The 11,623-nt window shown below is 45.6% G+C and overlaps 1 protein-coding gene across 1 annotated transcript; it reads left to right on the top strand.

The window, feature by feature from the left end:
* The first annotated feature begins 2,363 nt into the window (after positions 1 to 2,363).
* On the top strand, positions 2,364 to 10,564 carry shha (sonic hedgehog signaling molecule a). The gene is made up of 3 exons (XM_084340277.1): positions 2,364 to 2,885; positions 6,647 to 6,908; positions 8,732 to 10,564. The coding sequence occupies exons 1-3, from the start codon at positions 2,586 to 2,588 to the stop codon at positions 9,409 to 9,411; spliced, it is 1,242 nt and encodes a 413-aa protein (XP_084196403.1). The 5' UTR covers positions 2,364 to 2,585; the 3' UTR covers positions 9,412 to 10,564.
* The last annotated feature ends 1,059 nt before the right edge of the window (positions 10,565 to 11,623 follow it).

Here is an 11,623-nt window from a genome sequence, read left to right as displayed (position 1 = left end):
TGACTTTAGATACTTTGATTGATTGTCTGAACTGTCTGCAGGGATTTCCATGGCATATAGCTGCAAACTCCACCCATCTGGCACTGGAGGAGGCCAAAACCAAACAATGAAGTGTAATGTTTGCAAATACTCTTCGCCCCAGGTCGGCCTGATAGATGGCTGGTTTCCTCTGTGGGAGAAACTCAAGTTCAAATCCAGTCGCTCACATCAGCACACCTTGCTCTTTCGGCTGCATTATTCATCGCAATCTCTGCATTATTCATTTCACTCAGCATCACATTTGGTTCATTTACAAAGAACCCCTTAAAGTCTCATAATAATCATTATTATCACACTCTCGTCCCTTTTTTGGAGGCAAGAGCTGAGGCCGCTGTGGACTCCTCTGCCTCACCTCCTCCCTCCTCTGTGGTTTTGAGGCGTTTGTGTGGCATGCCAGGTTTTTATCTCAGAGCTGTGACACCTGAACCAAGACTGTGACCTGGGGCCAAACAGCGCCTCCGGTGTCCCTCAGGGCACCACAACTGCTGTCAGCCTCTGTGTTTGAACGGTGCCTCTGCAGAAATATGTCGAGCAAAGACATCTTGAGAATCTCCGTGACATCTAGCAAAAACAGAGTGAACTCAGTTATATGTAGACTGAGAGCCATCACTGGAAGAAGTGGTGTATCTCGGTGGGCGGTTATGCAGCAGCGTGCCAAGTGCACAAGCGGTCTTTTGGCCAAGACTTGATGTTCACGGTCTCAGTGTAGCGGCAGGTAGTCTCACCTGCCCTGGTTGCAGCAGTGCCACAAGCCTGGCACACGCTGAACCAGACTGGAGGTCAGCCAGAGTGAGGTTTAATGAGACTGAAGCCACACCAAAGGCTGGCAGATCTGTCCTCACTTCAGAGCACCTGTGCCACATGCACCGAGTGTGATGAGAGCTAAAGTTGCCCCAAAACAGCCCCTCTTCCTGTAATTACTCTAACAGTTGGTTTGTTATCACACAAATAATTTGACTTCCTGAAACAATTTGGATTTCTGTTTTTGTCTGAAGCGAGATGCTTTGAATGCGGATACAGAGGTGTTTATGTGTTTTAGTGATGCATTTTTAAATCGACAACACCATCGCTTAAATATCTCTTAATTGGCTCTAATCACAGGGATGTGACTATCAGCATGTGTTGGGTTGGAAGCAACTCAGGAAGTTTGGTGATTGAAAACTATTTTAACAACCAAGCAAGTAAAAATCAGTGCTGGGTATCTACAAGAACCCCCCTTCCACTCTTCTCATTTTAAGGAGAAAATTACACTACTATAGCCAGGAAACACTGTGGTTACCGAGGCTTAATTTGTCAATGAGGGGGAATCTGGGAGGTGGGGTGATCCTTGGCCCATTAACAGATGCACGCAGAACATTTTACGCGCAACTTCCAATAAGAAATCGTCTTGGATGAGTCGAACAGGCCAAGATACACTCCCCAAAACCTCAGCTATAATGCACTGTGAGTGTGTCTTCGGGCTTAGGGAGCCTCCTTCGTGATGTGAGTCCGAGTTGTGACAATATGTGGTTAATTAGATGAGTACAGGCGCAGATAACACAATGAATCGAGTGGTTTAATAACGCGTAAAAAGATGGTGCAACAAATGACGCACAGTGCGCGCACTGCACAGATATTAGTGTACGTTCATTTTCAGGTTGTACTAAAGTTTGATGTAGTTTGAGTAATTTCAAACTAAAAGGTTTATTCCGTTGTGTTTGCTCGGATTTCTCCAGGTTTTGATGAACCCAAATGGCACAAAACGTCTCCAAAGTGATTTCCGTGCGTGTATTCACGTTTTTACAACAGAAATGAGGTTGTTAGCTGTTTTAATTTGAAATCCACCAATCTAATAATCTGAACACTGAGTAGACTCGTCTTCATGTTTATTTAATTCGTAACAGGGTCACGGCAAACTCATCCAGCAGAGGTGTGCGCAGTGCGCATCCACGAGCAGTTGTATTCTCCTGGGGAAATGCATTATGTGCGGAAAGTTCTCCCAGACGCAGTTCAATCACACTGAAATCACTTCACCTAACTACACTGCTTCAGATCGGAGCCCGGCACTGACTGTGCTCCTGTCTGTCCTGCCTTCCTCTGTGAAATCTGGAAAATGGGAGGGTAAAAAAAGACGGTTTATAATTGATGTTTTCCCATGGAACAGCCCCTCCTCCCCGCAACACAGGCTAACCCTCAGGTGGAAGAAATCTTTTAAGATTTTTTTGTGGGATAACATCAGGAGGGTTTGTCTAGGCGAGCCAATCAAATCCCTCCCCTGCTATAGATCGGTCCTATAATACAAAGCAGTATAAGCGGTCGCCTCACACAAGCGGCTGCAGCTCGACTAGAGATCCCGTGGCTTTTAATTCCCTCACTACTTTTTTTTTTTAACCCTCCTTCGATGTGCCCCGTTATTACCATTTGTCTGAGGCGTTCATTTCCGCACCTGTCACAGTAGAGACCAGGCGAAGGCGAAGTAGAGGAGGAGACAAGGACATTGCGAGAGCCGGGAGAGGCAGACGGTAGAGATAGCAGCGGCGACTCGTCTGAGATCTTAAAGGACAAAAATGCTGCTCTGGACCAGAATCGTATTGGTCGGTCTCATCTGCTTGTCCTTGGTGTCCTCTGGGATGGGATGCGGACCGGGCAGGGGCTACGGCAGGAGAAGACACCCGAAGAAGCTGACACCTCTTGCGTACAAGCAGTTCATCCCCAACGTGGCGGAGAAGACCCTCGGGGCAAGCGGCAGATACGAAGGCAAGATCACAAGAAACTCCGAGCGATTTAAAGAACTGACTCCCAATTATAACACAGACATCATATTCAAGGATGAAGAGAACACCGGTGCCGACAGGCTAATGACTCAGGTAAGGAGACAGAATCACCTTTTTTTTTTTCTCCTTCTCCCCCCCTAACGCACCATCACTGCGCACTGCAACAACCTCCTTGTCAGACTGATTGCGCACCTTAAGTGAAGTCTCTGTTACCCGCTGCTGAACTCTTCACACTAAGCCTTTAAACTTCACCGTAAAAAAAGGAAAAGCAGATGCGCTTTATGCAGCAGCACGGGAGTTTTTCAAAGGCTGCAGGCTGGAGGCGAATGTAGAAAAATCCAGCTGGAGAAGTGATGTGCAGGCGGACAGTCAGGACACTCGGCCTTCATGATTGTGACAGTGTATTTAAAATATTAATGTGCCCCTCTCCTCATATCTATATTTGTATCTTTGTGAGGCTCTATCTGTTGTTTTACACGCGCGTTTTCGTGCCTATATACGTTTCGCGAGCACATCCGAGCGTTTGTTTGCCCGCCGGAGCTCAACATTGCAGCTTGTTTTAAGCGCCTTTTTCTTTATTCCAGCCGTGAGCACAGGGAGCTAGTGATGCGCACCGCTTCAAACAGCCGGGCTTATTCAGGCATGGCGTGGCTCAATCAGACATTTTCTCGCGCAGGGCTGCTGTAATTTAGCCCCTCGCAGGGTGTGCATCAGTGCATGAAAACAGTAACATTTCTTTGAGAGTGTTCCGAACACTATCAGGACTTCATAAAAGGGTGGGACTCGGGCAATTATAGGAGCCGAGGCGCGCAGGGGGTGATGGTGCCTCACTTTGCAATTGGATTATAAACATCTTTATTTAAATGCTCCGTCCTCGTGCTTGCCAGTTAGTTATCAGAAGCTTCGCAGATGAGACGAGGCTCGCGATGGCAGCCCTGATTTCTTTCCAGGCTGCAGGACGCCGCGTCTCCTCGCCATGACTTTTAGCACTCAAGATGCTGGTGAATTATTAAAGGAGCTTGGGTGATATTGGCTCAGTAATAATAAAAAATGCCGGTGGTGATGGTGCTGGTGCTGCTGCTGCTGCTGCCGGTGGTGGTGGTGGTGATGAAGCCAGGCGCGCGCCGGAGTCCCTGAACCCGTGCCTCGCACCATGCATGAGCACGAGCTCCGATGAAATATTCACTGTGCGTGCGGTCTCGGCGTCCCTCTCAGCCCTCCCCGCACCGCCTCTGCGAGACACCTATAGCTTTCTCATACACACGGAGCGTGAAATTGCAGGCGCGTGGGGATGTGATGCCCAAAAGTGGGGTTCAGGTGGACCCCCACGGGTCCTTGAGGGAGGCTCCGAGGTGCCCAGGAGGAAAGGAATTGTTTCTATTCATTTGTGAGAATATTAAGTCATGTCTGCAAGGCTTTCACCCCACCTGCTGTAGAAACAGCTGTGTTTACAGGTCTGTATAAAATCGCACAGGCGAGGAGGGAGTTCCTCAGATAAAATGTGATTATCTGCGTCTGGAGTTTGTCTATTTCAGGGCTGTAAAATGTCTACGAGCTCTTTTGTGATTTATAGATTTATTTATTTTTTAAAAAGGAGCCAGTATTTGTGGCTTCTGGATCATCATCCGCTTTTCATTCAGCATCCGAGCGTTCACAGAAAACACAACAACAGGCTCCAAGTGTGACATGTACATGAAAGGGCTTTTTAGGCTCCTCTCCCCGGGTCTGAGACGCAGTTTGAACTTATGACCTCTGGTTAGCGGGAGGCCAGAGTAAGTTAAAACAGGTGAGATTGTCCTTATCGTGCATACAAAAGAGCGGGGCTGTAGCTGCCACCGGCACAATCACGATCACATGGAGCAGTCTTTGCGCGATTCCAAGCTTTACGCACGAACCGAGCGGGTTTTTACGCGCGGACTTTTACGCACGAACACGTTGGACTTCCCTCGTTGTGTTGCGTTTTTTTTTAGGAAACATATGTTATAGTCTTACATGAGACGGGGCACGTGCCTGCAGTAGCTCCCTTAGGCGTGTGCAATAAACGTATTAATCAATCAATTCACTGAGGTCTAGCCAAGACTGTAACACGTGATGCTTCCTGAAGGAGCGCTTCAACAAGCGTCTACTCCCTTAACTATTAAGACACTCGCTCCCAGGAAAGTTGCCAACAGAGGCGTTTAACAGACATTTATGGATGGTGACGGGGCCTGAGACGAACAGTGTCATCCATCTAATCCACACATTATGGCTTCATGTGCGGTCGTAAAATATTAGTCGCAGTCTGAGTGGAGATTTCCAGTCAGTCAACACAGAAAATTGGTAGAATTTAGAGAAAGAGCTCGATTTGCAGCGTGAAATCCTGTCATCCACACCGGTGAATGTTACTTTTCACCTTTAATAAAATGTCCCACCAGGCTTCGGCGTCTAAAGGTGGCGTGTTTTTCGCAGTGTTGGGGGGGTTCTCTGCATGGCCACAGTGCAAACGCGTCGGGAAAGAGATGAGCTGGCGGCTTGTTTGCACTGACAGGTAGCTGATAAGTGTTTCCTCTAACCAAATCATTTGTGAAAAGATTAAGAGGGAGGCTGTTGAACAACTTTACCCCGAGCACAAAGCGCCGGTCTGCAGGCGCCCTGCTGGGCTTCACGGTGGCTGAGCAGAATTTGGCTTGATTTGCGGCACACGACCTAATGAATTAATAAATAGGTTAAGCTTTACGGCTCTTGACTCCGACAATCCCACTCTGAATGTGGGAGGTTTTTTGGGGGGCCTTTTTTTTTTTTATTCAACACATTCTACAAGTGTGATATCCTCATAAAACACCCGCTGATATATGTGGAAACTCTTCTTTTTCTAAGAGTTTTTGGGGGCTCTGTGTGAACATTCCTGCTGTCCATAAGGGAGGAGAGGACAGTGGGTCACACACATAGACGCTTCTCTGTGCGCCCTGGATATTTCACAAGTCTGTCAGTCAGCAGCCAGAAAACACATCGACTTAAGGAGGCATGTCACGTTTCCCAAGACTTTGCAGGAGAGGAATAATGAAAGTTTCCCTCCGCGGTCGCGCTGAAAAGACTCTTTGTGATGTTTTATTTGACATATTGGTTGAGTGTCGAGAATAGTTGTCTTGGAGAAGGCCAGGCATCTTCATTGAGAGCGCGGAGAGGTTGGGGTGCGACGATTTATTTATAGGACGAGACTCCAGATATTTTTAAGGCGGCAACCGCTCTTCAAGATCATCCTCATATCATCTGCATATCAATTATTGATTGAAAGAAAACAAACAAGTTGCACCCCAACAAAGAACTCGCTCATTCCATGGCCTAATACAAACTCATGAATTTGTAATGCGCGCATGTTGCGTTCAATGCCACCCTTTTGGGATGGAGAGGGATGCTGCTGCTCGCACCTTTTCCAAGACCAGAAGACCCATATGTTATAGGCCAGTGAAGCGAATGCGGTGCCTTATCAATATTTCATCAACAGCTTTCTTATCCGAGATGTGCCCTCTGACGCTGCTGCTCACTCTCAGAGATGTAGGCTCACAGATGCAGCTCAGTGCCAGCGTTTCCCCTCAGCTGGGAGGAATCAGGGGCGTCAGGTGGGGATGGAGAGGCCTCAGTGAGTCAAGGAAACAAACCAGATATCTTATTAAGAAGCGCTATTTCTGGGGGGGAAGGGGGAAACAACCTGATTAAAAAGATGGTCAGTTGTGGCAACAGGAAATTGTGCCAATAAAAGAAAGGCTTTGGTGGCGAATGCTGCTCCAGATTCAAACTTTGGCCGCGTTTTTACGCACGCTCTGACGCACAACAGGTGACTAATTGGTCTATTTTTTCCCGATTTCTCCCCGCAGAGATGTAAAGACAAGCTGAACTCTCTGGCCATCTCGGTGATGAATCAGTGGCCCGGGGTGAAGCTGAGGGTCACCGAGGGCTGGGACGAGGACGGACACCACTTCGAGGAGTCGCTCCACTACGAGGGCAGGGCCGTGGACATCACCACCTCGGACAGAGACAAGAGCAAGTACGGCACTCTGTCCAGGCTGGCGGTGGAAGCCGGATTCGACTGGGTTTATTACGAGTCCAAAGCCCACATCCACTGCTCTGTGAAAGCAGGTACGGCAAGGAAACACCCAGATGTATGAAAAGAGCAGGTGCAGCTCTGCTTTACCTGACAGAAAAGTTTCAAAATAAGAGTTTCTTTAGCGGTTTGTGAGGGGGAAGTCATTCAGAGGAGATGACATGAAGGTGTCAGTGTCCAATACGAGAGAGAGAAAGGACTAATTAACATAGAAGCTCCAGAAATACAATAAAACGAGGTCTTAATATCTGTTGATTCGTTTATTTTGAAAAAGCATCGACTTCCTGATCATCAATTAAGCCCAAATTAACACCCAATTAACGATTAATCGCTCAACATCCCTCTGTTGAGGTGATTGGAGTGCAGAGAGCAACCGTTTTATTTTGACAGGGTTTGTGTATTATGAATGATGTATGGACACGTCGCCCCGGCGAGCAGCCTGTGTGTGGCGGTGCGAGCGTGTTTCCCATGCAGCTTATTTCTTGATCTTACATCGCCCCACACTGTCTCCTGGTGGGAACCACGACCAGAATCTAGCAAGGCTCCTCCGGTGTGTGACCCAGAAAAACAAATCATTTTTGTCCTCTCTCCGGGCTTTTGCGCACCGGCGGAAGCCAAAATAAAATGCTGGGAGTTCAGAGGTTTTGAGGTGATATTTTGGGTTTGATTATTTAATTGAAAACTGGAGAAAAAAAGTCTCTTGTTGAGGCTATTTTTTTCGGATTGTGTTTATCTCGACTTTGAGATCAAGTATTTAGTTTAAGACGAGCTTCTTTTTGGCTCCTTTCCCCCTCAAAGCTAAAGGACACCTATTGCGCTCAGATTGATGAACCGTGCCACTTTTTTTTTTTTTCTCTCCTGAGCTTTATTGATAAATCCCTTACTTATCATTCAGCACACACGTTTTGAGATCACAGTATGGGCCGGGCCGACGTGTCATTAGGGGTCATGCGACTTTACCAAAAGGATTTGGCTGAACAATGTTGAATTGGTCGGGGTAAATCTGGTTTTCAGTTGTCACCTTATTTCATGCTCGGGAATCTTAAAAGAAGATTAAAAGCCCCAGATTCTGAGGAGGAAACCCCCTTTTTTTTTTCTGTGTGCGGGACAGTGTGATCCTAGAGACTGGTATGTGAAGAGCTCCACCAAGGCCAAAATTATTGTCATCGAGGCGGACAACAAAGCAGGGAGAGGTGGTAGAAAGAGGGGACATTGATGTTGCACAACAGAAAGCATTTAAGAGTCCGGGCCCTCATTTAAATTCAAATCTACAACTCGAGAGGCTTGGAAAAGTGGCTCCGCTGGGTAAATAGTAGTTGTGAGTCGCCTATTTGTGTGAATTGTCACATGGAGGTTTCTGCACCTGAGTAAATATGGGAAGAGTAGCTGGGAAAGGCGTAAGTGTTCTTTACCGAGAGTAGCTCGATCCACAAGCTGATTTAGAATAACAATGCCTGCTCTTTATTGGGTTTTTTAATTAAGAATAGATGAGCCAAGGCTTTCAGTTTTTTTTTTTCTTCTTCCTCCGTCTCAGACAACGTGGGCCAAGCCAATACGCATTTGGCATGGAGGAGCAGACAGGCATCATTATGCAAAATGCATATGGCCCACCATGATGTGTGTAGGCAGGAAAAACACAAACAGGAGCTAAAAGAGGAAGGTTTCTGAATGGGCTTTTGAATGGGAGAACTGTAAAGGCTCGGAGCACCTGTGATTTATTTATTTCTAACTCCTTAAAAGTGTTTAAAAGTGTTCAACTCTGACGCTTTGTGACGTTTTGTGCGTCGTTGAAATAATTTGCTGCTGATATAAGAAGAGAATATTATATTTTAATGACATAAACTTGTGTTTTTAACAGAAAACTCAGTGGCAGCAAAGTCAGGCGGCTGCTTCCCAGGCTCCTCCACTGTCACCCTGCAGGATGGCACCAACAAGGCGGTCAAGGACCTCCGGACCGGCGACAGGGTCCTGGCAGCTGATGACGACGGAAACCCGATTTACACCGACTTCATCATGTTCATAGACCAAGACTCGACCACCAAGAGGCTCTTCTACGTCATCGAAACCGACTCGGGCCAGAAGATCACCCTCACCGCCGCGCACCTCCTCTTCGTCGGCCACAACTCCACGGATGAGGAGCGGATGTCGGCGATCTTCGCCAGCCAGGTCCAGCGCGGACAGAAGGTGTTCGTGCTCGACGCCGAGGGAAGTCGGCTCGAGCCCGTGACCGTAAAACGGATTTACACGCAGGAGCAGGTGGGCTCCTTTGCGCCGGTGACCGTGCAGGGGACCGTCGTGGTGGACCAGGTCCTTGCGTCCTGTTACGCAGTGATCGAAGACCACGTCCTGGCGCACTGGGCCCTGGCACCTGTCAGGCTCGCCCACTGGGTGTCCTCGTTGCTTTTCAGTTCCCAGAATCAAGTGAGCGCGCAGAGCGACGGAGTGCACTGGTACTCCAAGATCCTTTATCAACTAGGAACATGGCTCTTGGACAGCCACTCGATCCATCCACTTGGGATGTCAGTATACTCAAGTTGAAACCTCAACTCCAGGAGCAGAGCGAGACTTTAAAAATGTAGGACACACGAACTATTCAGTAGATTAAAAAAATAAAAATAATAATAATAATTCAAAAAAACAAAAAGAAAAAAACAACAACAAAAAAAAACGAACGAACAAACAAGACAAAGGCCCCAGCGGAGTTGGGATATTTATTTCAGTGACTTTTCCATGTGTCCCCTTTCAAAGAATGAACGGAGCCTTAAAAAGTTTCTCTTTGAATAATTTATTCTCATGTGAACTCGAGCTGCTGTCACACAAATGGATTCTGACACTGTGTGAGCGGCGAATTGTGCATAATCTATTTTTGTATATCTCAAATGCAAAAAAGAAGAAAAAAGAAAAAAGACTGGGAAAAAAAAAAAAAAAAACGACGACAAAAAAAAAAAAGAGAAAAAGAAAAAATATGGCAAAGTGAAAGAAGAACCATGTAGAAAGGAGCTAACTCTGACAGGTTGTAATGTTCATATGTGCATATATGTGCAACTGACTGTTATATTTTGGGGAGAACAAACTTCGCGGGGTTCCATAAATTATATTTTTATACACAGAATTGTAAATTAGATTTTGACAGATCGCTACCGAATCACATTTCGTTATTTGAAATAGTGTAAGATATGAGAATATATTTTAATTTAAATACAGTAGTTGGGAAAGTATTGGAAAAAATCTTGTACTGCTTTGGTTTATTAAGAATTTTATTATTTTGGAAACTGTTCGTTTAAGTTGTCGGAGAGGGACAGATATTCTGCCTCATGTCTGCATTCTCTGCTTTTGTTTTTGTTTGTTTTTGTTTTGGTTGTGTTTTCTATTTTTCCTGTTTTCTTCTGAGAAAAATATTAAAAATGCAGATTCTGACAATTCAGTAACAGTTAAAAAGTAGTACTGAAACAGTTTCGTTAAATAAATTAATAAGTAACTCCTGTAAATGTACTAAAATGTATTTTTCTTTTCATATTTTGTAATAGGGAAATAGTTTTATAGAAATGACCTGCGGCAGATGCAAAGTTTGGATAGTCTATATAGCCAGACCATACCAGTTAACTTTCATAACAGGGCGATGCGTCAAAAATGTCTAGAGTTTATTATTTATATGTTTATTACAAAATGAGATAAAGAAAATCTTCAAACTTGCAGTTGTTACATGTCTTTGTCTGAATGAGCGAACACGAAGAGTTTTGAAAAAAGACATCAGGAGGCATTTCTCTGGACAAATTAAGGTCTTAGCTAAACTCAGATCAGCTAAACTTGTGTTGATATTTCCCCTTTACAGTCACAATTTTTGGTCGCTTATAATTAACACTTAACAATTGTTTTACATGGTAATTGAATGGTGGGGGGGTTAGCCTCCTGGGAGAGCTTGCAAACAATCCCGCCCTGTTTGCAGGCTTATAACAAAATGGAGAGAATATGGTGCTTTGAACTGCCTCTTGCATGCTTGCGAAATGTTGAGAGCCCATGTCGAATTTAACGAGGTTTGCCCTCCGCAAATAACTCCTAACTTGCAGACAAATTAAACACGAGTGTGTTTGTTGGCCCTCAGTGTGCTGCTGCTGCTGCTGCTGCTGCTGGTGCTGGTGGTGGTCAGGCTGCTCCACCAGGGACTGACACAAGAAGCTCACACTGTCTGAATCACTGCTCGTCAGGCCTCAACAAAGTGCTATAATCCTCCCGATATTTTCACAGGGACTACGAGTGTACACGTAGGAGTTAATGGCGAGGTTTAACTGGTGTGTTTGTGTCCTCTGGAGGCTTCATCTCTCTCAGGTTGATTACAGCATCAGTTTCTCCCACTCGGCGTGTGATTAACTTGTGCAAGTGCGACACCATGTGGCCAAACGCGGGTAGTGCAGTTCGAAATGACTGGAGTACATTCTTAAAGCTGGGAGTTGTGGATGTAACTAAGTACATTTACTCAAGTACTGTGCCTAAGTGTCATTTTGAGGTACTTGTACTTCCACTTCACTATATTTTGGAGGCAAATATTCTACTTTTTACTCCGCTACACTTATTGAATTACTTTAGTTACTAGTTACTTTGCAGACTGCACGCTTCATTAGAGCTTAAGTGCATTTTTTAAGTAATTTATTTAAAAAAAACAAAAAACAACACACTGATCAAGATCATTTTTAAAAAAAAGCTGAGTATTGAATCCGATAACCGGTCGACACGTGGTACAGTGTATACATTG

Source organism: Pagrus pagrus (assembly GCF_965226575.1).
Source record: "Pagrus pagrus genome assembly, chromosome: 20".
Lineage (NCBI taxonomy): Eukaryota > Metazoa > Chordata > Actinopteri > Spariformes > Sparidae > Pagrus > Pagrus pagrus.
This window is presented reverse-complemented; position numbering and strand designations above follow the sequence as displayed.

What these genes read in the sequence shown, in the direction of transcription:
- shha (XM_084340277.1), top strand. Translation starts at nt 2,586, where the DNA reads ATGCTGCTCTGGACCAGAATCGTATTGGTCGGTCTCATCTGCTTGTCC. An exon ending in CCGACAGGCTAATGACTCAG is followed by an intron (nt 2,886 to 6,646) that starts GTAAGGAGACAG and finishes TTCTCCCCGCAG; the next exon opens with AGATGTAAAGACAAGCTGAA. An exon ending in CCACTGCTCTGTGAAAGCAG is followed by an intron (nt 6,909 to 8,731) that starts GTACGGCAAGGA and finishes TGTTTTTAACAG; the next exon opens with AAAACTCAGTGGCAGCAAAG.